The 27,965-nt window shown below is 40.0% G+C and overlaps 3 protein-coding genes across 4 annotated transcripts; 2 read left to right on the top strand and 1 right to left on the bottom strand.

Moving 5' to 3' along the window:
* Positions 1–26: 26 nt before the first annotated feature.
* On the bottom strand, positions 27–17,905 carry LOC146479175 (dimethylglycine dehydrogenase, mitochondrial-like). Of its 2 annotated transcripts, XM_085111438.1 has the most exons (15): positions 17,609–17,905; positions 15,983–16,145; positions 13,990–14,088; positions 13,196–13,385; positions 11,536–11,715; positions 10,529–10,754; positions 9,138–9,376; positions 5,760–5,971; positions 4,887–5,144; positions 3,882–4,012; positions 3,194–3,411; positions 2,540–2,697; positions 2,013–2,072; positions 910–1,044; positions 27–790 (listed from the first exon to the last, which is right to left on the bottom strand). In XM_085111438.1, the coding sequence occupies exons 1-15, from the start codon at positions 17,767–17,769 to the stop codon at positions 599–601; spliced, it is 2,622 nt and encodes an 873-aa protein (XP_084967564.1). In that variant the 5' UTR covers positions 17,770–17,905; the 3' UTR covers positions 27–598. The 2 variants fall into 2 exon arrangements, with proteins under 2 accessions (XP_084967564.1, XP_084967565.1); XM_085111439.1 differs by lacking the exon at positions 15,983–16,145 and having other exon boundaries at positions 17,609–17,736.
* A 212-nt stretch (positions 17,906–18,117) lies between these two features.
* On the top strand, positions 18,118–19,452 carry LOC146479174 (BTB/POZ domain-containing protein 6-like). Its single transcript, XM_085111135.1, has one exon. The coding sequence runs from the start codon at positions 18,118–18,120 to the stop codon at positions 19,450–19,452; it is 1,335 nt and encodes a 444-aa protein (XP_084967261.1).
* A 3,537-nt stretch (positions 19,453–22,989) lies between these two features.
* LOC146479173 (uncharacterized) lies at positions 22,990–23,709 on the top strand. The gene has a single exon (XM_085111134.1). The coding sequence runs from the start codon at positions 22,990–22,992 to the stop codon at positions 23,707–23,709; it is 720 nt and encodes a 239-aa protein (XP_084967260.1).
* Positions 23,710–27,965: the final 4,256 nt, after the last annotated feature.

Below are 27,965 nucleotides of genomic sequence, written 5' to 3'. Positions count from 1 at the left end.
ATGCGCTAAATACACTGACACTTAAATAATACACATAATTGTGTTTATTTACATTAAGACCTAATTTTTTTTTTCGAGTATGCCTGTGTCATTTACTGATTAATACATCATTCTCATTTATTCACCAGGCTTAACATATCCCATCACATTATTTCCATTGCGCTTATGCCACACATTGACATTCCAATCCTAGAAGTATGCAGGATGTTTGTCCCATGAACCTAGTTTAATGGCCTTAGCTCCCACGAGTCTCCTGTAACTCAGTGGAAGAGCATCCGAACTAGTAATCGGAAGGTCTTAGGTTTGACTCAGAGTTTTTTTCCGAGTATGCTTGTGTCATTTACTGATTAATGTATCGTTCAAATTTTTAAGTTTTAATCTCGGCTTTTTTATATTTATTATTTTTTTTGATATCTTAAAGGAATCGTGTGTTTGAGGAAAGCTTTTAACATTTCCTAACAAAATTCGGTCAGCAGTGAAATTGGCCTCCTCTTGTCTTCACCGTACTGAATTCCCATGCAAACCACCATTGAGTACACCAATGTAAATTCCCTCTACAGAATACAATGTTTCTCGATCCCCCATCGGTACCCTGTTACTATAGTGTTTCGGTGAGTGCTGATTCGGTATCAAATAATGGGTGTTTGACGACCATTGCAGGGAACTTGTTTCCTAGCATTTCCACCTCTACACGTGAGCCCAACTGAGTCAAAGAAGGAGGCAAATACGCAAAGCACATGCTTTTCTTTAACTGGTAACTGTACGAACCACTTGTCGTGAATCCTACAGCCTGATGAAAAAAATAGCAATTAACTCTTAGTCGATTCCAGCTTCAAAGGCTGGCATAACCACACAATCCTGCACCATATCACACATGAGTTGAGCAAAATAAGAGCGTATGTACCATACCTCGTTTGCGTACCAAACCGTCTCGTTCCCTTCAGGGTCTACATCTTTCGTCTCCAACGTTAGAAAACACAAAATACGCTCGCAATCATCCTTTTTCAGTTGAAGAAGAGCATCGCGCCCGATAAAGTTGACACCCTGTTAAAAAGTTGAAGGGTTACGTTTAAATCAAAATTTAACTATCTCCGATGATTCAAACGAATCTAAACTTGTGTATAAAATGGTGGGCAAATGATACACCGACTATTGATTAAGAAAATAACACAAGCCAATGCTAAACACAAGCGAGAGCGTTGCAGAAGAACAGGCAAACAGGCTTCGCGAAATTAGTCTCATTGACGGGTGATCAATGTTTAAAGGCACTGGGCTGGCGTGTGCGACTTCTGTTAACAGTGAACTGCCTGATGTTTTCTCTTGCTGTTCAATGTATGTTGCACGTTGTTGAACGGAATAGAGCCAGGTTTTATCGCGTTCAATAGCGAGCAACATGCATGTTGAACGGGCCGTCTCATGATACACTGATCAGCACTTGTTGCTGTCATAAGCTTATGACAACAACAACAACAACAACAACAACAACAAAACCACTCCATTTACGTTTCTAAATACAAATAGTATAGCAAAAAGGAAGTACCTACAAAGGCTAGTCAAAAATATCCAACTCAACTAATTACACTGTAAGTACTTCAACTCCTTGACCAACCAAGCCGTTTCTGCATATAAGATAAAAGAGCAATTTACACGACAGGTAAAAAATAATACGGACCCGTGAAAAAGTGGTACGTTATCCATTAGTTTTGAAAAGAAACACTCGTGCTGTTTTTGGGTCCATAGGCAGCAATGGGTACCGTACCACCTTTTCTGTCGTGTAAACAGCCGTTTAAAGAGTAAACGACCAAGACTGTGTAAACAAGCCTTGGTATACGTTTGAGCTTATGTTTGCGTCGTAAGTGTACATCAGCCCTTAACTCTGGAGAAAGATTTCTTTTCAAACCTTCTTATTATAAATCGAAGTCCAAAAAGTAAGTGGAGTGCGTTTAAGGGAAACACAGAAAACGAGTACACGTAAAAATAGCCAATAATTACAAATAAACTACTGTTCTTACCTTATTTAATTTAACAAAAGACATCAAATCTGCTTCAACAGCGTTAGTTGACATATTCATCTGCCGATAAGAACGTTAAACAACAATAAAAAACACCCTCAATATATATTTTGAAACAGGACAAGCCTAACGAAAGGCACTGATAACCATAAATGAAGTACTCACGCCAAACTGTCTAGAACTAGTTTGCTATACTATTGCACAGTAACTCATATAACAACCAGACTACGTCTACAACGGCTAAAGCCGGAAGTGGTTTTTGATATTCATTCCCCACGTGCTCAGGAGCAGTGTCAGGATTTGTTAGTAACGTCACGCCTCTCTTAGAATTCTCAGTCGACACTAGCTCAACCAATGAGAATACAAGCGTCTAGTAAATCAAATCTTACAGTGCTAGAGTTCGAATGAATTTGATCTCTTTGTGATGACAAAATCATTTCTCACATTACCGGATCAGCAGAATTTGTAAAGTAGGAAAGAATAAGCCATTAAGAGTACGGAAGATGAGATTTAAAGAGCACAAATACCTCAAAGCCCCACGCACGAAATCCTTTCTCAAGTCTCAATGAATTTAAGGCGTAGGTGCCGAAGTCTCCGATGCCATAATCCTCACCGGCCGTCAATAAAGCTTCATAAAGCTCATCCGTGAGCTCCTTATTATGAAATAATTCCCAGCCTAACTCACCTGCAAACAATAGAGAAAAGTCTTTGATGCATGTAATTGGACTACGTGGAACAGATATCAAGGAGTCGAGGTTCTAACTAAACTACACTGAGTCCTAAGTAAGTAGCAATTCATCGTCATCATCATCATCATCATCATCATCAATATCAAGTTCACCTTGAGCCCGTACGGCACCCATCAAACTACTACCCTTTCACGTAACGTAATCGTCGTCTCAAGCACAACAGGTCATTATTCCACTTCAGTATCCAGTATAAGTAATTGTTTCCTTTCCCGTAAACAACTAGATAGTGTTAAGAAGATGTGTTGATTGGCTCCATGGAGTCCATGCCACACGCCTAACCTGGAGGGCAAGGAACTGTCTTTTCAGGCCTCTGATTCTCGACCAATCCGACGTGGGCAACCTTACCAGACCCTACCAGTACCCACTGACATGTTATATATGAAGACAGAAAAAAAACAAAACAAAGAAAAAAACACTTGATATACATCCTACCCGTAGAGGAAAACCGACTAGCTTGAATAGGCAATCCTGATATCTCAATCTTCTGAAACGCCAAATATGGGAAGCTTCCATCACTCAAATCTGATGATGTCATCTTGGAGAGGACATCACGTGAGCGAGGTCCTGCCACGCCCAAGCAAGCCAGGTCATCAGTGACGTTTTTTATGCTAACGTCATAACTGAATTTACGTCGATTTTCTAGCAGCCACCTGTAAGTAGAGAATGACATGCAAAGCGAAAATTGGAGAGAATTGTGTGGCACTAAAATCAACTGAAGCGATGGAGAGCTCACCAAAAACATCAACTAGTCGTCAGGGATGAGCAGATTTTGATTTTAATTCACATGTCGTATTATTCGAGCGTTATACAATTCTGGTTTCAGATAAGAATTGAATAGCCATTCTGTTCTAGTTTTGTATCATTTACTTCCCAAACTAAAGTTTACATATATTTCTTGTTTTTTTGTGGCTAATGGGCTAATTTCGACAGTCTAGTTACATTCGACGCAACTAAGTGAGGGGTCTAAATTGCGCCATAATGGTGGACAAGACAGATGGTTTTCAACTGCGCAAGACAATCATATCTTGGCGCACCCAAAACATACACCTTAGAAAGGGTGGGCTTGAACTCAGAGAGAAAAAGGAAACAGATTTCACAACTTCTTATAAAGGATTCATACCTGAGATCGTGAAATTCGGTGGAACTTCCAGTGACCAGAAGATACCGATTCGGTGCCAGACAAGTGACAGTCATTTCTGCGTACACTTTACCTTTTGGGGTCAGCATGTGGCTTATGCATGAGTGCCCAATCTAAAAGAACAGTAAAGCCTTTTCATGAGATAAATACTGAACAGCAATTCCGTTGTTGAAAACCAGAAAGACACCTGGGAAAACTGCATAGCAACACATGAAAAGTTGTTTCATCAGCACGCAGCTACTAGTTGTGTTCAAAGACGACTGTTTAAACTTGATCGGGCACCTTTTCACTAAATGCTTATTTTTTTTTTTTTCACATGGCCACATCTGCATGAAAGCCTATTAGAACCCTTAATGAACCCTCTCAGATGAAGTGATCAATAAATCAATCAATGATAGCCAACCAGCTGAAATAGTAAATAATGCCATCTATCATCATAACAAGCCAATTGCAATTTCTCTCAGCTCTGTGTCACTGTTGTTCGTATACCTCGAAGGTCAAGCTACACTTGAGACTATTCCCACCAGGGAGGAGGGACGGGGGCGAGGAAGGGTGTGCGTTACTTTCGGAACTTTATGGTACGAATACAGTTAATGACGTTAAACGGTAAGCTTTAAATAATTTCTAACTGGTATGACCTCAATCGTGTGACCTTTGCAGCCTATGAGCTTGCAGCCAAGTCATACGAACAGGTAGCAGATCCAAACCTTCAGGTGAGCAGGGGGGAGGGGGGTCTTGAACGCTCGACTTGTTTCTGCTCGTGAAACGAAATATCTCGGCGCCTCGGCCGCACGGACGTCTGTTTTATTCTAAAAAATAAGCGAACCTCACATATCCTGCATGACAAAAACACTTTGTGCCGCAATTGTTGCACTTCAATCTCTTCTTCCATATCAGGCAATTATTTCTTGCTTTTTTTTATAGTTGATAATTGGCATAGCTAAGTCAGCCAAGTTACTAAGGGAAATAAAAAAAGATTTAAAATACCTTAGGAAGTTCATTGGAAAAGATCATATCCAGAAATAAAGCTGCATCCTTTCCACTAACTTCTATTTTTCCATAAGGAGACAAGTCTATGATACCAACTTTACTCAGCACAAGCTCACATTCTCGACCAACAGGCTCAAACCAGTTTGTCCGTCGAAAGCTTGGCCTATACCCTGACTCATCCTCAGGACCTGCGAACCAGTTAGGTTGCTCCCAGCCATTGCGCATGCCCATCTGCGCACCACGCTCACAGAGACGCTGGACAAAGGAAAATATATTGAACACTTCATTACTTATCTAATCTACAATTTTTCGGTGCAGTTTTATTCCAGAGCTTTCTGGGCGATCCACTGACATTCATTACAGCTGAATAATACAGTGAACCTCTTCCTTAGGTCATGGTAAAAACATGTTTCAACCGGGGTCTCTGCACTTGAGTATGGGTTATTTTTTTTCCTGCTACCAGCCCGACAAAACTTTGTTCACACAAAATTAAAAGAAGAAAATATACCGAGCCGCCTAAACCCCAAATCGAACTTTGAGAGGACAGATGGACTGACGTTTCTTTGAACATTTTTCTGTTGTTATTTTGTTTTACATTGCAAGTCCCGGGCGTTCTACCTCACGGGGCCTTGAAAAGAGTATAAAGTAAAGGGTGACAGGGAAAAAATGAAGTACATGGAGTGAACAAGATGGAGGTGTTGAAACGGACCAAATTGGGACTAAAAACCACTGAACTTGCCATGTTTTTCAAGGTAGAAAATCAAATTTGAAGGTCTACTACTCTAGACAATTTATGATGCCTATACTTTTCAAAGTTAGACAGCACCGTTAACCGATGGATTAAGGGAATGTGACTTGGTTAAAACGTACCTTGTATATTCCACTTGTTCTGACCGGCCGTCCTGCCCACCTCTCTAATTTTGGATGTATCATTTCATTATTCAGACCATACGTTTCTCGAACCTTTGCTAGCACATACTCTCTTGTCGCCCAGTGACCATAGCGACCAGGTTCACATTCAATGAGGTCAAACGGCGGCTCTCCATCAATCATCCAATCAGCTAAGTATTTGCCGATACCACCTGTCAAGTGCAGAAAAAAAAAGCATATTGCACAATACATACACTAATTAATGTTGTGCCACAGATGACGGATCAGAGAATTAACTCTGCAGTGTCTGTTAAAGTGCTAAAGTGAACCCATCAATTCCTCACTGAGCGTTAGCCTTAAGGCTAACGCTCATAAGGAAATGATATATAGCACGAGGCAAAGAAAAAATCTCCGAGCTCGGTGCGTTGGAATCGAACCCACTACGTGCGATCTCCTATTTCCTTACTAGGACTAAGGTTCAGTGGGAAATTCATGGGTTCCCTTATGCACTTAACATACACTGCAGAGTAAATTCTCTGATCCATCATTCATACACTAATTATCCTCTTTGCCACGCGAATGAGAATGCGAAGAAAAAAATTCTCCGCCTCTGAACAGAGTCGTACCCTTGACTTTCGGCACACCGGTCGAAAGCTAAAACTTCTGAGCTACAAGGTGTCACCAAACGTTTCCAAAAGACGAAAGTTTCTAAAAAGCTTTCGTGCGAAATTTATAGGTTAATCACGTCGTGTTATTTTAGATTTCTATAAAAGATGCATTTTCATAGCTTTTAGGGAAGTGGTCAAAACTACTATACTCGAACCAAGTCACAAAATAGGTCGTTGTCTGTGCCTGCAATCCCTTCCTCAACCTCAAAAGATGGTGTCTTTATTGCATAGCCACCCTTCTATCCAGCAGTAAACAATTCCAATGAGATTCAAACCTCACTTTTCTTGTTTATCTAGTAATGATGACTCTTGCTAGCTGAACATTTCTGTGTCAACGCAAGTTTGAAGCCAATAACATTTTGTCGGTAATGTTCATGAAACAGGTGGTGTCTTCGATAACCCTCCTACCCCAGACAAGGTGGGTCCTCTTCGAACAAACTTGTTATGACCAGGTCCCTTGGTAACTTGTTCTTAGTTGTTCGTTGTCGTTGAGTTATTAGGATAGTAGAAAGTTGAGATATATACATGAGAAACGAGCGAGTACGTCACTACGAATTTACAGTTTGCTTTATCATCGTCACAACGATTTGTACTTCGTATAAGCAGACCGATTTTGTTCGAGACAAACAATGTGTGCGATTACCTTTATGCAACGCGCATGACTCAAGGAAACTCGGTACATGTTGACACATTTACCACATATACGTTCATATAGGAGTCCTATCAACGTCGCAGAGAGCAATGCCGGTTATCTATCGTGTTTTATACAATGTACTGAATGCTACGCGCGCTGTGATTGGTCGTTGCCCATGATCTATTAGAGTACAGACACACGGATGACGTCACGGAAAATTGTTTTCTTCGTTTTGTCCAACATGGCGCGCGGTTTTGAAAATGTTTGCAAGATTTTTTCGAATTGAGCAATGAAGGCCTCGACCAAAGTTTAGCAGGAGCTGTTTACAAACAAGATAAAGAAGAAACCAAGGCGAAAGTGTTCTTGTCTATTTGAAAATGCCTAAACTGGAACAAATCTTCAAAACAGCTGTTATCGCTACGAAAAGGCTCAAAGTTTTGAAAATATTTACTCGATTATTCTGCTTTGAGCAAGTGAAGGCCTCGGTAAAAGTTTAGGGGAAGCTGTTTACAAGTACGATAAAGAAGAAAAGAAGAAGCCGACACGGAAAGTAACGTTGGTGACTTTGAAAATGCCTGAACTGGCACAAATGGAACAGTACAGTCAAGCGCTACGAGGCAAGTTTGTCGTGTTTCCTTTCTGTTCATTGTATAAAACAAATAGATTCCAAGTTGCCGTGCGTCTGTTCAGTAATAGATCACAGAAGACGTCAAAATGTGGTAAGAACATCAGTGACACACTCGCCTGCGGCTCGTGTGCCACTTTTTTGTTCTTACCACATTTTGACTTCATCTGTGATCTATTATTGAACAGACGCACGGCAACTTGGAGTCTATTTGTTAATTTGATAACTATTGCTATAAAATGGTTTGCTTTACATCCTTTGCTTTGCATCACTAGGTGAACGCAACGTTAACACAAGAAAGAGAACTGAAAAACTGCATACGCCTTTCAAAGTTCAATTAGGAACTGCTTGTCGGAAGCGTACACAAGTTAGTGTGACGATAAACAGAAAGTTGAGTTCAGACAAATAAGTCACTATTAAGCCATTCGTGGGGTTATTTGTGCATTGATATAATTTCGTAATTTATTCAAAGTCCCCAACGACGGCTCTCACAGTGAGGAAGACAGGATCGGAGTACGTTACCGAAGCGTCCAAAACCCGTTTTTAAGTATCTTAGCCAAGGTGTCAACTTTTTTATGATTTTTAAATTTCAAATAACATGTAGGAAGAAGACCTATGAACGAAGAGGCCATTCCCAAGTTGCTTAGAACATCATAACAAAAGCGAGGCTAAGTGCAAAGCTTTTCATGTGAAACTTAGTTTTGTTTGAACATGAATGAAAGCTAGCTTTCATACCTAAAACTATACACGAAGCCTCGGTTTCATAATGAAATCAAGAATATCTCGGGAAATATTGGAGTGATGCTACTCAAACTTGTCACCAGTAATGTACCTCAGGTAAGACACAACTTTACGCCTACTGTGCAGTTGCCATGGCACCAGTTTTGTTTTCGGGTCTATTTTGTGTTCGACTGGCGTTCTCGTTTCTTGTTGCTTACTCCCAATGAGCTGGTGAGGAAACGTAGGGTAATATGGGCACTTCGTGCGTTTCAAGTAGGACTGTCTGCATTTACTGGTCGAAAATGGAGATATTTGTTTCGAAGTAGAAAGGAACTGGGGCCGAGAGTAATACCATGGCAAGGTCAAAATGGGTGTCATTTTGTTTCTTACCTGCGTGGCGTACATCCTTGATGCCAAGTTTGAGTAGCATCACTCCAATTTTTCACGAGATATTCTTAATTTTGCGATTTATCCTTATACTGAAACTACTTATGACGTCATTAGTTTTTGAACAAAACCTTGAATATCTCTGGAAAAAGGGAAGAAACTGATTTTACAAACGAAAAGGCCATTATTCGTCACTTTGAAAGGCCTTTCAAATAGCTTAGTTATTTTTTACTTCATAGGCACTTAAAGAGAAATTAAGTTTCCTGGCATAATCGGAACATTTCGAGACGTCAATTGCTAAATTCATACACCCATCTTTTACTGAATGCGCAAGCATCTCTTACCCGCAAGGCCAATCCCGTAACCAGTACCGAGGGCAAGCCACATGTTAGGAACTTCTACATCAGGACCAAGCAAAGGAATAGCGTCTGGAGTGTAAGTTATTGGACCTGATATAACACTTGTGATTTCAGCGTTCGCTAGCACGGGTGTTCGCTTCATGGAATTTTCCACATACTCACTGATTCGGTTCAAATCACTTTCAAATAATTCCTTCCCGAATCCCTCAGGAACTGAATCCCACCTGCAAGAAAACACACACATACAAAAAAAAAAGCCATCAGCCATCACTGCCCCATGCAGTTTTTATTGATCAGTTGATCGAGCATATACATTAGTATTGCAAGGGTTACATGAATTCTGTCGAAGTGTCTGTTTGCAGCCACGAACGTACGCACGTATACAATTGGATAGATACAATGCCAAACCTTAGAGCGCCGGTAAATACCAAGGTTACTTTTTAATTTTTCAATCCTCCTTATAGCAGTCAAAACAAAAAACTTAAAACTTCAAACTTGTATTATTCTTTAGTAGCAGAGAATCGCTGAAGCCTTGTGTATGTTAGTTGGGACAAGGAACGATAAGATTAACCCTTAACCCAGCTGAATTACATATTTGTTTCCATTAAATACTTATCCAGATTTAATCCTTAACTCTCAATTACACATTTATTCCATTACCTAGAAATCGTATCGCCTGCCAACCTAGTGGTAGGCAAACGCAACAGGCCAGGATGGCAAAAAGGCTTGGGGTTCAGTTACTGAGTAATAATCCGTACTCTTCCATGGTTTTCTTGCCCCCCCCCCCCCCCCTCCCCCCAACCGCACTAGATAATAGCTCAGTTTGTGGAGCAGTGGAACATTTCCGAGAGATCGTATCTCTTATGGTTTTACTTCCTTACAAGGGCTAACAACCATTGTTAAAACTGGATCATTGTAGAATGCGATTCAAGAGTTTTGATTGGCTTGGAGACCATGGCATCTCAGCGAGTATGCCCTTCCAGAGAAATAGCGGCCATTCAATCACTGGCGTTAGTTTGCCACCAGGTTTGCTATAATGAGGTAAATAGCTGAAATAAATGCATTTTTTGGTAGAAAAACTCCCTTTCGGCACGTTCATGACATTTCTCAGGATTCGGTTGTTTAATAAATCAATTAATCCACGAAGGAGACATACATTTATGCACGTCGTTGAATTTTACGTCAGGAGTCAGTCTCGTGAAACAGCTGTAAGTTAACTTGTGGCGATACAAAAATTAATGAAAGTAGTCAAAAATATGAATGACAATCGCAGTTATGAACGCAACTTAGGCAGCTCCGAAAAGAAATCCTGAAAAAATGCACGCCGGAACGGGATTCGAACCCATGGCCTTTGCGATACCGAAATTAGCACCTACCAGTCTTCTTGCATTTTCATCTTGTCCGCGCTCTCGTAAGAGCCAAAAGCGATTCCTTGCCTCTCCTGACGGGAGTACACTGAACCTTCCAGATCCCTCATAAAAGGAAGCTCTTTCTTTAGATTTGCTACTTCTGGGATTGTTCCTGTCACAACGTACTGATGATGAACCACACCCAAGGCAATCTCACTACCCGCCATACGACCGATCTCCCGACCCCAGAAACCTTTAAGTAACAAGCAGAGTTATCAACAGAGTTGATAACTGAAGGTAAATTGGCCACCGTAAAGACATTCGAGTGCTGCCCTTCATCAGAGCGGTTCTCTCTGACGAAGGGTTAACGCTCGAAACGTCAGCACTTGAATGTCTTTACGGTGGCCAATTTACCTTCAGTTATCAACTCTTTGGATACACCAAATATTCGTTTGTACTTCCTCCCGAGGCAACACCATATTTTCTTTAGAAACCGTAACCCCCTTATCCTTAAGTCACTCATACACCAGTTATCTGAACAAGTGGACTTGTGCCAGGTCTATTTTTAAAAACATTATTTCCTGGTATAACAGTTTTCACACGACGTGTATGTTACTTATATGTTATGAGGACTTTCGATTCCCGGGCCTCTGGACTCGGAGGATATGAAAAACTTTATTTGTCAGCTTTGCCTCTGAATTAAGCAAATATTACAAACTTGAATCAAAACGATGCCATTTATAGAATGTTTTGCAAGCGTCCCAAGCAATATGGGTAAGGGGTAGTGGGTAAGGAATTATATTTGCATCCTTACACCCATGTTAGTGATAAGAATTCTACCTACTCTACGGACTGAGCAAATTACGGCGGGGAAGTGGATGGGGAAAGGAATTTGGCATTCTTGTACTGCCAACTACATTTCAAACCTTTGAAAGGCTTCAGCTATTTTCGGATTAGTCACATTGTCATTTTATCTACTTTTTTAGTTTGTTCGTGATGGTTATGTAGTATTAAAAAGGTCTATTGCCATTTACCCGCGGCGTTAACAACATGCTTTGTTTTGATCGTTCCGTGCGGGGTGTGTACGTCCCATCTGCCGTCAGGTCTGAAGTGGAGCCCAGTGACTGGTGCAGGCATATACACCTCGGCCCCATACATCCGCGCTCCTACAGCCAGGGCCTGGGTCAGGGAATACGGATCAGCGTAGCCATCCTCTGAAACATGTGATAAATTTGAAAATTTTAAGACTGAAATCCTTGGTATATTTAACAATTATTCCACGAGCGCGCGTTGGATATGAGATGACAGATAACCAACGAGGCGCCTAGTGCCTCTCTCCTCCGTAGAGGTTCCGCTGAGAGAAGTGAGTGCAGGCGTAAAATTCCGCACTTCGTTCAGCGGATACACATAACACCCCATCGAACCTCTGCGGAGGAGAGAGGCCTGGCGCCGAGTTGGCTATAATCATCTCATAACCAACAAGCGCGAGTGGAATAATAATTTTATTATAAAACGAAGAATTGCTATATCTTGCCGATTTCGCTTTGCAAGTACAACCAGAAGACAATTTAATGGTCACTATTTCTCGTGCATGGTATAATGGCTCATAATGGCTCATATACCATGGTCAATGACCCAGTTTTTAATAAATAACATCGATGATACAGGTGCATATGATTTCAATGCGCATGTAAATGATTGATTTAGACTTAGGAAATAAACTAATAAAATGTCAATGACACGATGATTGTTTACCATTTACTGAAACAATACCAAGAATTCCGGCTTCGAGGTTACGTAGCCTACTGCAATCTGAAATTTTCCAAAATGAGCTCAACTTCTGAAAAGAGATTATTCCGTTTTCCTCTCCAGGACATGCCTAATGGAAATTTCTCTTCGAACAAAGTTTTCCCTCTCATTACACCAGTTCCAGGCCTTTACGGCTACGAGAAATTCCTTGGCGCTTCAACTTCAAATTAAATGAAACGCGATTGTCTCGAACTGAACTTTCGGATTTCAATTTCTAGCAATTTTTGTTGAAGGGTAAACAGCCAATATCATTAGTTATGATATTTTTAAATCTATTATGGCTTGTTGGCATAGAGGAAAATTGTTTCATACTTGCCAGGGTTTGATTGTTTTGTTTGAAATGCCCCTGTAAAGCACTTTTTTGATTGAAACCTTCAATGTTGGTTAAAAAGAGTTAAGGACAGAAACCAACTGAAAAAGGTTAATCCTGATAGAACAGGCAGACAATACCTGCAGACAATGGCCAAGAGGATGAAAAAGGGAATGAACTGTTACGAATTTCAAATCAGTCATTTCAAAACAAGTTACAGTTCACAATCTGTAACGAAAGTTTCCTTGGTGACTGCACATCACATACAAGAAAAATTAAAAGCTCAATTCCGCTTCACGCTACTAAAACAGTTTCCTACAAATCACGTTTAACTGAACAAAAAAACCATTTCACCTTTCACGCCGAATATAAGCAAATTATGGCTTCCTTAAAAATTTCAGTTTCACCTTCAACTCAAATATTATCCACCAAAAGCAAAGCTTATAGTGTTAACGGCGACCCTGTTGGAGGAGCCAAACAATAAAACATATTTGCATAAAAATAAAATATATTCCCCTAAGGGAAATCATTGACTTGTTTCGCTTCTCCAACAAGGCCGCCGTAAACATACCCACCAGGAAAATACAACGCTCCGAACACGTCGTCCACATTAAGCAGTGGATGTATTTGGGCCACCTCCTCTCTTGTTGCTATCCACTGTGGTGACTTTTGCCATCCATGTCTCTGCATCTGATACTTTGCCTCCTCCAGTCTCTCGGGTGTGGTACAAATTCTTATACTGCCACACATGTGAAACCCTGCATCCTGCATTTAAACAACGCATGCGCAGTAAGTATTCCGCTTGGCCAGGCTAGAAACAGACTACTACAGAAATACGGAATGTTCCGTTGAAGTCGTTCATATATCAATATAGCAAGTTTCAAAAAATTCACCAAACGTTGCACAGGGTTGTACCAATTTTAAGTATAAAAACGGAACATTTACGATCCATTCGTCTGTCTCACCCCAAGTTTGTTCGACCCTAAATCAATTTTGGGCGGTTTGTTCTCCTGTTGGATGTACCCAGACGGGAAATATTGCACCATTCGCCACCAGAAACTTTTCAAGTTCACCTCTGGTCGAACGAAAGCCTGCCTAGGTTTCATGTCCTGAATGTTCAAAGGCAAAAGGGCTTCTTGTTTATTTACCTGATTCTCAGACGGTCCAGGTCGCTCGCGGCCACTCTCCCTCGAGAGTGGCCGCGAGCGACCTGGACCGTCTGAGAATAAGGTTAATAGTTTATCAGAGAGCCCTAAATTACTGCCACGTCTTACCCTCTGTAAATGAAGTATTTTTCGTATCTTACTACGTCCGAATGCGGAGACGATTGTCAGACACTTTATGATAACGTACAGTGACTTTCACTTACCTGTCCAGTTTCCTGTGGGAGCTGTTTATACAACCACATGCTGTAGTGAGTTAATGGCTTCAAATTCACTACCGGATTATAGTGGGAAGTGACTCCAAGCTGAAAGAATAAACCAATCATGAAGCCCGTTAAAACGCTTCCAGAAATTTGGTTGAATCAGAGACTGACTAGGTTTAGAAAGTTCGACAAACATCTTTGTTGTGTTTTGTCTGGCGCTTTTGTTCTTCAAAAGACGCAAACCACATTAGTTTTGCCCGGCGTTCTGTGTTGGTTTTCGTTTAGCTTTTTTTTAGTCAAAATAAACGTGAGCAAATCACCATGAACTGACAAAAACGTAGCCTCCCACGCAGACGTTCTTAGGGGTTCGTCACGCGTTCCTGCCCCACGAACGTCTGCTGAAACGAACAGCCACTTCCGTTCGTCGGCGAATTGCCTTTGTCTGAACAGACCAATCAGCATTGACTCATTATGACAAGTAAAGCTAATCACATGCTGCGAAACATCGGAAATCATCACCAGTGGAGATATTTTCGCTTCCGGACATGCATATAGTTTATACGATTGAAATTTTTCCTTCAATAACACCCTGCATTTTCTTCAGTGATTTCACTGAGAGAAGCGCGGCAAGAATTCCAATATTTGCCAATTTGTCTACCTGGTCTTTCATAAGATTTACAAGCGGCGAAACCACAACAACAAATAGTGACCAGCAGCTTCAAGGAATTGAATTGCAAACAAACGATAGAGCTTGATAAATAAGTGACTTTCTATAACCATTTGGAAGGTTTAGGAACACATCAGTTTTCTTCTGCGCAAATTGCACTAGGACTTCTCTTTGATACGCATTCAACTCCCTGATACCAAAAGTTTGGCCCACATGACCAAAAACCACATTTAAGTCCGCCATCCTGTCTAGGGTAATATTTTTAATATCAAACACGAGTTTACCCAAAATTGGGAAACGACTCCTGATTGGTCTGCAGTCGACGAACGGAAGTGGCTGTTCGTTTCAGCAGACGTTCGTGGGGCAGGAACGCGTGACGAACCCCTAAGAACGTCTGCGTAGGAGGCTAACAAAAACGGTACCCTCAATAAATTGCAGAATCCTCGGACAAGCCAAGTCGCCTGCCGCTTTGAAATTTCCAGGCGCCGCCATGTTGGATTTCATGACGTAATACGGTGGCTCAATTGTTTCACAGAAAAGAGCTATTTGAGAAAGTTGGTTTCCGGTTTGCTTTGAGCTAAAACTTTGATAAGTTGTTACTGAAAAGAGTAGCTTTGAACATCGAGTACCGGTAGGAAATTATTATTATTTTTATTTTATTTTAATTTTTTTGTCTCTGATTAAGTTTTTGTTATCGGTTTGTTTTAACATTTTAATTTTCATTGTAATTTTTTATCAATAAGGTAGGATACTCAATAATGTATAACTAGATTTGCGAGAATATTTGATTCATAAACCAGTGCAGCGTTCATTTCCAGCACCTCGAAAGTAACCGGAGGCTGCGAAGTTACGCGCATACTCAGCCATTCCCGGACCACTGTGAAGTCTCTCCAAGTTTGTGGCTATGGCATGGGCTCACCAACCTAACCTTGTGTGAACTCTAGCTATTGATCCAAATTGTACCGGTACAAAAGAAGAAGAAGAAGAAGAAGAAGAAGAATAGGTATGGATCCGAGGAGGTTTCCTGGAAGTTTCGTTAAGCCGCTACAATGTGATCTTTTAGGGCGCTTTTCATTAGTCAGAACTGATCAGCCAGATCACTTGGAATATTTCCCAAACAGAATGCAGCAATATGGAGGACTGATTATATGCTCTTTCTTCAGATTGTTTCATAATGGCGCACACCATTTTCAGAACGTGTTCTTTTGAAGAATTTGTAGAGCCAGCCCTTCAAAAATGGCGAATTAAATTTACAAACAGATAAGTCTGATCTGCTAGTTCTGAAAAATGGAAAGCACCCCTAGGCACTCGTTGCAGTTTAAAACTTACTGCGTGCCAAGTTGAGCCCGCGGTGAGTTCCGTCTTCTCGAGTAGAACTACATCTTTTATTCCACCTTTTGCCAAGTGATAGGCAATACTAGTACCCAGGGCTCCTCCACCGATAACAACAACCTCAGCATCTTCCTTCAGTCGCTTATTTAAGGGCTTTTGGCTAAAACAGTAAACATGATGCAAGTTATGGTTTATGTGTGATAGCCAGAATGAAGGCCCAGAACAAGTGTTGGTACAAAACCGCGAAAAAAGCATTAAACCAGAAGAGATTTCTTAAATCTTTATTGTCTAAGGCGGATTCTGAGGATAAAAGGTGCTACACATTGTAAAAAATAGTTTTCTAGATTAAGCTTCGCAAATAACATTGAAAATCTATCACAAAAACTACATAAATGTGCTAGAGAAATGAGCAAAGTATTGTACCTGAGGGGAGGATCTCTGTGGCTTGGAAGAACTAAAACAATTGAATGTACTGAAGATGAAGACAAAATTGAATTTGCGCCAATCACAACTGTTCATGGAAAATCGAAACGTAAACGTTCTAGTCTTAAATGAACAAAACTGAGATAACTATCATTCAGGGGTCAAAAACGAAACAACGGTTTTAAAAAACCACCAGATAAAGAACACGAATTAGGTTATATTCACGCATTGATCACGAACCACGGATTGTTCATGGTCTTCATAAAATCCTGCGATAATATTAGGGAGCTTTAGCAACGACGAAGGCGACGACAACGAGAACGCCAAAAAGCAACAGGCTTTAATAACCACTGAAACAACAACTCTGCACGTGCATTACACTTTTAGGCAGGTTCCTGTTTGGACATAACACACAACTACGAATTTTTCTTTCTCTTCCTAAACTTCAACTCCAGACCTAAAGAGATTCTTAAAGAAATGAGCTTTTGGCTACCAGATTACAGACAAGTGACACAAAGCGGGCGAATGCATAATTAGCATATAAAGTAAGTCTGACAACTAGCGGAATAATAACTATTCACGAGCAGCTATTTTAAAAGAATCGAGTATTGCTTAGGTTACATTTTCGAAGGAGCAGATATGTCGTTAAAAATGCAAAAAAAAGGTTAGCTAACATTTTTGTATAACCAACAACAACAAGTAATTGATACTACTTAAAACTGCGGGGAATAAAAATAAAAGCTGAAAAAGTAGCGCGAGGTTTCGATTTGATCAAGCTTTAAAAAAACGGTCGATAAAAGTAACATGTTACTCGTCGCGCGACTTTTTCGCTATTTTTCATCATTTTAAAATTGTATCTCAAAATTAATAATGGCAATAGGAGTGAATGGAGTCCGATTCGGTCTGATGATTACAGACGTGACAAATGGAGGTGAAAAACACATTAGTGAGGGCGTCTAGTGAGGCGTTTCGGAGAATGTACAAACAACCGTTTTATTTACGAAATACGTGGTAAGAATGACCCCGGACAAGCATAACTGCCGGGCAGGTACAACTGTCCTAGTACAGCCGCGTGCGTGATGGTGTGTGCTATCAATTACTTAGGCATGCTCCAAATTAAATATGCAAAGCTATATTGTGCATAATCAATTCCACGAATGAAGGGCAAAGCAATACAGTTCTTATCACTAAAGGGCATACCTCGAGTCCCGGGAACTTGTATTGATGTGTCCTGTCGAAAGAACCCTTGAATCAAGGCTCCTCGATTTTCTTATTATCGTGAAGGGTTCCTGAATAGTCTGAATGCTTCTCCCAAGCTTGTAACGCGAAAGCAATAACTTAGACAATTGTTTGAGATGCATAATTCACGTCTGGTGAATGTGAAAAATTATCCACCGGGTTTGGAGGAGTCAAATTTGACCGGGAAATTTATACAGTGTAGTCTTCTACGCAGCCGTTTTTATGCTCGTCACGCAACGCTCCTCGCCACAAAGGTGCGAATCGAGTTCATGAACGTCACAGTTCCCCTGTATCGACTAGACGGAGCAGGCAAATTGCACGCACGGTCATTCGGCGGGGTGGACTGGGCACCGTAGACGATTTTTCGTGTGGTTTACACAGAATAACTGTGATTGGAGTTGTGTAGTTGAGTTCATCGAGGGCTAAAGGTTCATCACATTGTGTACAAAATCTAAATAAACTCAATAACTATGTCCATGATAAAGAAGTGGCCTGAGGCTTACATAGAAAGGTGCAAGTTCATGTTCAACAACGACACTTTGAGTGATGTTAAATTTGTCGTTCGAGCATCTCAACATGGCGACTGCAGTGACCACAAGAGAAGCAAGATGGTGATTCCAGCTCACAAGTTTTTGCTGTCCATTAGGAGCCCCGTGTTTTTTGCCATGTTTTGTGGCAAAATGGCGGAAACCACAGAACATATTGATCTTCCTGACTGTGAATATGACGGTATGTTTGAGTTTTTGCGTTACATCTACACCGATAAGGTTTCCTTGACCGAAAGCAACGTAATGCAGGTTGCATATTTGGCCGCGAAATACATGATTCCTTGTCTTGCCAAAGAATGTGCAATCTATCTAGGAAGGAATCTGGATTCGTCAAATGTATTTGGTGTCTTAAAACACGCTCAACACTTCGCAAATGAAGATCTTCTTAAATACTGCTGGGATTTTGTTGATCAGATGACAAAGGAAGTGTTGAAGTCAGCTGAATTCCTGACAATAGCGCGATCTCTACTCCAAGAGTTAGTGGAAAGAGACACCTTAAGCATCAAAGAGGTAGATTTGTTCAAGGCTGTCAATTGTTGGGCAGAAAATGAATGTAAAAGGCAAGGGATTGAAGCAGATGGGTCTACTAAAAGACAAATAATTGGAGAACAGATCATTAAGAAATTGCGTTTTCCAGTTATGAAACAAGGCGAGTTCATGGAGGTTGTTCTGGACACCAAGATACTAACACAGGAAGAAACAAGTAATGTTATGATGAAATTTCTTGGAACCACTGTGACTTCATCGGATGGATTCTTGGATACAGAAAGAGTGGGTTCGCTTTTGAGTTGCTGCAGGTTTCGTAATTCATATGATGTTACAATTGCTGGTAACGATTCTTCTGATTGTTATCCCATGAACCTAACAGTAGATAAGGACATAATATTGCACGGTATATCATTTTGGTCAAGTGATTCTGATTCTGAATTGTATGCTAAATTTCCAGTCACTGCAAAAGTTTACACTTGTGGTATGGATAGAGGTCCACCACTTTTATCCCACACTGGGGCTGGTGAAGTTGATAAACAGGAGAATTTGTACTGCAAATATTATGGTTTTGATGTTTTATTTGATGATGTTGTGGCCTTGGAAAAGAATGTGCAGTATTGTATTGTAATTTCATTTGATTATCCCGAAGTTTCCTACTATAATGGCCATTATGGTGATTTCACTGAAATCTGCAGTGGGGGAGTGACATTTTACTTTGATAATGGGTCAACTGTTATTGCAGAATTTTTGTTTTCAATTAATGACTGACCCAAGTAATTGTTGGAGATAGTGTATTTCCTCTCCTTGCCCTTGGAGAGCAAATATATCACTGTCAGCATTCAGGAAGAAAACTCTTAACTACACTGTAGAGGTGTCAATAAAGCCGTACCTTCAGACTGTCACTTACACCTGGTGGGGGAGGGTTAGTTGGCCCAAGTTTGGTAGGGAGGTCCTGACCTTCAAACTTTGACCCTGTTTGTGACAAAAATTGAAAATTTTACACCCCCGTCATTACAACATTGCACTTTGGGAAGAAAGGAAAAGCAGAAATGGAGCTGTGCAAGTTACTCCTAGAACTGAACGTTTCTCAGATTTTTACACTTTCAAATGTCGACACTCTGCCTATCAGGCCCTGGTTGTTTGAAGAGCAGATAACTCTATCCAGTGGATAAATGCTATCCAGCAGATAGAATGTACTCAAACCATTACATTTAATCCGCTGGATAGCGACTTAGTCACAGGATTAAAGTTATCTGCTCTTTGAGCAACTGGGCCCAGGTTGAGATAACCCAGAGCATTAAATTTAATGTCACCTTAACACCCGCAGGTGGTTGGCAGATCAGAGGTTAATGCCTTGAGGCTGAAAGAGTGTCTGAAAATTGAAAGAGTTGTTTGGGAAGCAAAGCTTCAAGGGCAAATCTTGGAGGTTAATCTTTCAGCCGAGGGCATTATCATCCAATACCAAGTGGAGGTACTTAGGCATATCAGAGATAGGGAGGTGTGAATGAGTCTCACAGTAATCAGCATCAAATTTCTCCTTGCAATTTCAATGCTTATTCAACCCTGTAGTTATAAGAATTAAGGATATAATCACACAAGTCAAGGTGAATTTTCTTGATATTTTAATAACTTCTGCCCAGCACTTTTATATGAAAAGTATGGGGTAGGAGATAGGAGAATTTGTTATTTGATATTAGCGGTTAAAGGGTTAAGCTAAAACTGGATCCCCAAAAACTTCATTGTTTTGCACAAAAAGCCCTTAAAAACAACCCTGCCAAAATCTCTCGACCCAAAAAGGTCCGAAAGAAAAATTTTAACCCGAAAAACATCCCCACTTATAAATTTCAACCTAAAAATGGTCTAAGGGCCTTTGCATCTCCCCGTCTCTAATGTACTTGAGTACCCCCTGAGAGCCATAAAATATACCACTACAGCTGTAAGCCAGAAAGGAGTTTGTTTATTTCTTAAACTTCTGATTAATTTCTGAGAGCAAACATCCAGTGATGGTCACAGTAGGATTGTCAGCAAATAAATGGAAACTAAGTAGTATTGTGGTTAGATTAAGTAGAGTTGAATCTTTCTTTGTTTTTTGTCATTGAACAAATTAGGAGAAGGATAACTAATAAATTAGACATAATTGTACATGTTCTCATTGGACAAAACATGTCAGCTGGTACAAAATCAGACATTGGTCTGATTCAGTTGCCTAAAGGGGTTTGTTTATTGAATAAGTGTCATCTGATTTTGCACCATATGTTTCTTTTAACAAGAGTGCACAGAAATTAATCTGTGGTTTATAAGGTGGAATATTTGCTGTTATTACTCATAGTATGTATTCAGTTTATATGTATTACATAATGTTATTTGTATCATATGTCATATGTATGTTTATTCTCAGACCCTTGTCATTTAACATCTGGCTACAGTAACATTGGAATAAACATTATCATTATCGTTATCATTTCCTGACCCATTGTCTGGTACCTAAAGGACAACTATTGTCCTGTCCATGGCAGGGTCGAGTCAAAAATCCATGCCCTATTAAGTATGAAATTTCATACTAAGAAATACCAACATGTATGTTAGCATACACATCCCAGGGTATGCTATATACTGAAGTTCCCCCAGGGGTTAGGGACACAGTATACATGTGAGATAATTTGAGTTTAAGGATGGCTTTCAATTGAAATTAAATAGGGTGCCATAGTTTTCTCTCCTTGCTGTTACTATTAGTAGGGCAGTGTGTTTGATTAATAATTCTTGATTCATTTTGAAGTGGAATGTGATGATCTTACTCTCAAATTGGTACTTGAATTTAAAAGTATCCGGTAGCTGTTGTTATTAACTAAAAAATACTATTATCGCAAGAAACACTTTAATTTGCTGGTCAACTCCCAGTGCATCCATTTTTCTGGCCAATCAAAAGCAGGGGATTCAAATGCTTCTGGAACTAGTTCGGTAAGAGTAACTGCCCAGGGGCTCTCCCGTTCTTACAATAAACTTTCGCCCACGAAAATCTCTTCCACCCGACTTACTGTCCCTGGGTCTTCGAGGATGCTCCCAGTGGGGGAGGGGGGACTCAGAACAATTTTATACTGGGAGGCTTCACCGTGAGGTCCAAACCGTTCCCTTTTTAGTTTTATATACCTATTTTGATAGGAAAGGCAGCCCCTTTAACATACATACAGTAGAAACACTCTATAACTGTTTTTCATTGGGTCTGTTCAAGATATTTTCAAAGGCCCTTTTAAACACCTAAAACACAAATCTTTGCGCGTGCGACGTGGTAATACTAAAGATGGTGCCTACCTTCTGTTGCTGCGCATACGTTCTGTACATCTCAAGATACTCGGGTTTCCTATGGGTGGTGCCTACTAATGCAAGGATATTTTTGCGCCTTTTAAAACTATGCCGGGAAAGCAGAACTTAGTAAATGCTCTTGGCATCCAAAAGAAAATTGGGGGTAACCATGCATTTTTCAAAGGTAATAAAGTTTCAATTTGGAAAAATCGCCGTACATCCCTTTACTATCTTACAGCTTTTTATTATTGTTGCTTATCTGTAAAAAAATGCGTGGTTACCCCAAATTTTCTTTTGGACCAGTTCCAATAGCCGTTGCTAGGATCTGTCGTAAACCGCATAAAAATACTTGTGTATTAGTAGGCACCGTCCCTATAACAATAGCGAGTTTACGAAACAGGACGGCTGATGTGGTAGGACGGCAAATTGTCCTTGTGTGACCAACGTGACGGCCAAGTTTTCATGACTCTAGACTGTAACATTCCTACCGCTGGTGGTTTTCAGGCTGTAACAGATGAGAGAACACCAGTTTTAGTCAAAAATCGCCCAAAAATATGAAGGTACTAAGATGTCATGTTGGTCACACAACGATATTTCACCGTCCCCTTCCCTCAGCCGTCCTGTTGCGTAAGCTCACTAATACACAGCGATTCGCAACGGCGTTCTCAGGGTCCTCTCTCAGGGAGGAAGAGAGAGGACCCTGGGAACGAAGTGAGCGATTCTTTGCTCTGTTGCGGCAACTGAATTACACTTTTGTCGTAGTCAGAAGGTGATTTCTTTTTCGTTTCAATGAGGTTAAACCAATTTAAGCCCTTTTTCCTCGCGGCAACATTTTCTTTCATCATATTCTACAGCTACCATTTCTTCAACTCCCAAAAGGCGGAAAACTTTCATCCAACAAATAACTGTTGTTTCAATCCGCTAAAAACAGTGCCAGAAGAAAGGGTAATCGAAATCACCGAAGAAAATGAAAACGAGAAACTATATTTCAACCGCTACGTGGCAATGTGCGACTCAACTGCGGCCGGTAAAGAGTTCAAATTTGATGACGAAACCAGACTTTTAGTACAAAATATTCTCAGGAATGAAACATTCAAGCGAAAGCCAGTTGTGTCAATAGACCCAAACACGCCATTTTTCGACCTCGTCGTCGCCGTGACCGGTGTTTCAAGCAACCATTTTGAGGAATTTAAGGTGAACATTCAACAATTTCCTAAGCACTTTCCGGGAAAAAAGGTGATTTTCTATGATCTTGGACTTGACGACGCGCAAGCCAATCACGTAAAGTCGCTACATTTTGTGACGTTCAGAAAGTTTAGCTTTGATTCATATCCACCGCACGTCCGTAACTTGAATAATTATGCTTGGAAGACACTGATATTTCAAGAAATTCTGGCGGATTATGACGGAATCATGTGGTTCGACTCGTCGATTAAATTTAAAGGGAATCAAACTCATGTCATCATGGAACGTTTGGCTCGGCAAAAATCAGGCTTTATGTTTTACATCGCTACTAGTGGTCACTCCATAGTGACCGCTACTCATCCAAAAATGATGGAATATTTTCCGCTGGAAAAACCAGCTGCGATTAAGGATATGTTACAGGGAGGTGCGGTGGTTGTAGTAAACACGGCCGAAGTTCAGAACTACATCATGAAATGGCTTGTGGTTCGTGCCTTCAAGAGGGATTGTATCGCACCGGATCAGCTCAAGAATATGGTGTAACTTAAACTATCTTCCAGAAACCTTTGGAGGTTGTCACAGATTTGATCAGTCCCTTCTTAATATCCTGTTTTCAAATGCATATAATCATGATGAAGAGAGATATTATTTTGCAAGCGACAATTTTGCTGTGGTGAATCGGATGTTCCGTCGTTGACTCATCATTCAGCTGCGCGCATTCGAGACAACTGAAGATGAGAAAGACTTTCCTTGCAGTATCTTTAGAGCGCACTACAGGCTGGGCGTGCCTGATACTTGCCAGATACCTAATTATTTTTCTTCTTATAAACTTTTATATCTTCAGGCCTAGTATCTTAAGGCAAATTACTTTCAAATCATCGAATTTACTGAATATAATATTTTGTTTAATTCGATCAGGAGATTTTCGAGACAACAATAGTCGTATTTTTGATTTTTTTTTATCGCAAAAATCTGAAGTCACAAAAAGAGAAATTCAGTAGCTTAAACAAATTCTGTACTTCGCAAAAATTTACCGCCGTCGGGAATATCCATCCAAAACAGTCTTGCCTAGTATAGTGCGATAACAAGCTTTAATTTACCGTCAGTAAATGGTAACCAGTTAATGAACGTGCACCTGGATAAAGATGATTATAAATATACTTTTAATATGTAAAAAGATATTCATAATGTTTCAAATAAAATCGTGAAATTCATGCCAGTTTAGATTAATGCGATCCCTCATTACCGATTAAATTTTCAAACTACGCTTCTTCACATTAAAAGAGTCAGGAAGATACATTTTAATCAATTTTGCAAATTTCTTCACTTATTGACCCTAATTTAATACCAGCTGCTTCTTGCAGCGAAGCTGAAAAAATACTGTTGTTTGGATATGTAGTTGCATGAATAAAAAGACACCGTGAAAACGAAAAGAGAAAAATGACCAAATCTAGTCAATTGTGTATTCTGTCAGTGTGTTCTCTATGCTTTGATACCGCATCTCTTAATATTTTAATCTCAGCCAGAGTAGCAAGCGTTTCCTTTGGGGGTTTGTACGTTTTGTGCTGTTTGCATGAACGCGCGGGAATTGGGACAAAGCGAAAGAACGGAGGAAGGGAAGGGAGAGTCCCAGACTCGTACCCTGTCGCTATTAATGTGTTTTGTGGGGTGAGAAGATTGGATACAAGGATGGATTGAGACGCGCGGGGTGTCATGGGAAGAGGCGAAGGAAAAATAGCGACTGGCAGATTTCGATCCAATATGGCGTTTGTCCGACGAGGGATTTCTTTTTTATTGGCTTGTAAATAAATTTCGTGCTGCCGTAATGGCTTCTTCGCAGGAAGACAAAATATGACTGTGAAACTAACCTTCGATCCACAATTCACTGAAAGAACTGTCCAAATCACCCACATCGTCTTCCCGCGAAGAAGCCATTACGGCAGCACGACATTACAAGCAAACAAAAAAATAAAACCCTCATCGGACGAACGCTTTAGCTCGTTAAATACCAAACTAGAACCCACAGTAAATTTTGACTGCAAGAAATGTCTAAAATTACTCCGTTTTCTTGCACTGCACGGTTCCACGCATAATCGAATGGATCTGTCAAACCGGAAATCTGCCAGTCGCCATTTTTCCTTCGCCTCTTCCCATGAGAAACCCCCCCCCCCCCCCCCCCCTCAATCCATCCTCGTATCCAATCTATTCACCCCACAAAACACGTAAATAGCGACTGGGTACGAGTCTGCAGTAAGATCAAACTGCGTTATCCTACTCAAATTCGCCTTCAAAAGATCATACAACAATCTGGGAAAGAAAGGAAGCAAAATTTCCAGTACTTTGTTTAAATGTTCTCGTCGAGTGCCGTTGATTATGAACTTGGTAGTTTTACAAGTCAGCTTGCACTTTTTCGAGCCTTTTGGTGGGAAAAAATAAAACCTGACGAGTAAAAGTAACCAGGCGACACATCTTTTGGGCCCAGTTCCCCGACTGCGGTAAGAAGGTGCAGGATTCTTTGGAAGATGGGATTGTCAGTCCGGCGGTAGCCTTCATCAATCATCAGGGGATCGGGGACGAGTTGCATAAAACTTAACGGCGGGCGTAAAATACTGAATGTGACTGGGCTGAAGGTCTGGCGTTAGCAGTTACGCCCGACGTTAAATTTTATGCAACTCACTCCTGGGGTCATAATACACCAAACGATTTAAAAAGCTGATTTTAAATAAGGCAAATAGGCCTTATCACGGTTTTGGACGCCATTTTGATGAGTAGGCAAAAAGGCTTGAAATAACAGTGTTTTTATGGAAATCTGATGTCAAATAATTTTCATAAAACATCGCTTCTGAAAAATTCATGAATTGGAAACTTTAACACTAGGAAAAGGATTTTAAGAAAAAGGTTGGAGGGATGTAGCTGTGCCAGAAAGCTTCCAGTCGTCTTTTGAACTTTCCGTACATTTTCCTGTTTTTGTTGTTGTTGTTGTTGTTGTTGTTGTTGTTGTTGTTGTGGTTTTTTTTGTTTTTGTTTTTTTTCGCGCACTATTTTTAGTAGCAGTTCACGGCTGGTTCGCTATACAGACAAATGTTTACTGATGAATGTAACAACCTGAAATCAATGTTCCTGAAATTGAGATATTCTCCGCGACTTATTGAATCGACCATCAGCAGTTTCATCTGTTCACAAGATCAAGCCGAACCACAAGCCGAAATTCTACAAGATCAGCCCATTAGAATTGTCTTGGCATTGAAAGATCAGAGATCGGCCGACGCTGTACGAAAAGATCTCAGCGAACTTGGAGGTAAATTGCGCCCAGTGTTTACTAGCAGAAAAATTATTGATGATCTCAAAGTGGTGAAGGCTAAACCTTCCCTGATTAACCAACATTGCGTTGTTTATAAATTTTCATGTGATCTGTGCGATACGGTTTTTGTCGGATATACATCCCAACATCTCTTTCAATGCATCGCTGAACATAAACATTCTGCTATTGGTAAACACCTGAAAAAAGAACACAAGCTGCAAGCAACTAATATACAAGACCAGTTTAACGTGCTAAAGAAATGCCGCACAAAGTTTGACTGTTTGATCTACGAGATGCTGTTTACCAGGAACGTAAAACCAAAACTTAACACGCAATCGGATTCAGTTCGCGCCAAACTCTTTACATAACAATTGAATACTTCAACTCCTTTATTCCCTAAATATTTTCACACTTTTGTTACTATATAAATATAATTAATTTTACATGTATTTCGAACTTAATAATGATGATATGGAGTCATCGAAACGTCGTTCACTTTTTATATCGCTCATTTTTGTTCTAAAGTGTTTCCTGAAACCTTTTATTATCAGACATTTTTTTATTAGTTGCAAAAATAATTCATGTAAACTAAGAACTATATTTCACTTAAATTTTCAGCACAGTAATCCTTGCCAATCACTGCATTACATGTACAATTTTCGTTTTTGTTTGAAATATTAATTTCTATTATTGTTATTTTCTGTAAGAAATTTATAACTGTCAGTATATTATTAAATAAAGTATGGATGTAAAAATGAATTCAATGTGTGAAATGATGGCAACATTACACAATAAAGATATATAAAAATATACATCAATACTATGTACGGCACCAAAGCCTCTAATAATATATTTTTATATTATCCAACTTAAACTTTTTTAATGAGCAGCAATGAAAACAAGCTATAAGAGATAGTGTGACGGTTTACGCACATGTTTCGGCACATCTGCTTTTTTTTTTTTTTTTTTTTTACTGTACATGTGACTGCCAACTGGTTTTCTACTGTACAAATAACTAACTATACAAAAATACTGGGGAATAATTTTGTACTCATTTCATGCATTATTTGTACATTAATATACGATCTGAGTTCTCTATCAAAATACGCGCGCGCCCATTGGTTAAAATCGATCACGTGATTTTCATTTACGTCACGACACCACATTCAGAAAGTGCAGTGTTGGCGATAACTCATGAAAATCGTGCGTTATTAATTGCAAATGGCTTCGAGGTTTGCACAGGTTGGAGAAGAGGAAATCCCCCAAATCATCAGTGACTCGATTCCAACGAACACCAAGAGACAAACAGCGTGGCGTGTTTCCATTTTTAAAGGTAAAAGTGAAACAAAACGTATAACGTCACAAAGAAAAGTGATTGACAATTGCTTTGAACAGTCAACAGGCTTCTCGCCGACTGTAGTTTCTAATTTTTATAGCTATTAAACATAACTAAGCTTGTGTACAGGGTATTTCTGAATTGTAATTTGCTTATTATTGA

This window comes from Pavona decussata, unplaced genomic scaffold (genome assembly GCF_977016875.1).
Source record: "Pavona decussata unplaced genomic scaffold, jaPavDecu1.1 SCAFFOLD_61, whole genome shotgun sequence".
Classification (NCBI taxonomy): Eukaryota; Metazoa; Cnidaria; class Anthozoa; order Scleractinia; family Agariciidae; genus Pavona; species Pavona decussata.
The sequence above is the reverse complement of the archived record's forward strand: the minus strand, read 5'-3'. Positions and strand labels throughout refer to the sequence as shown.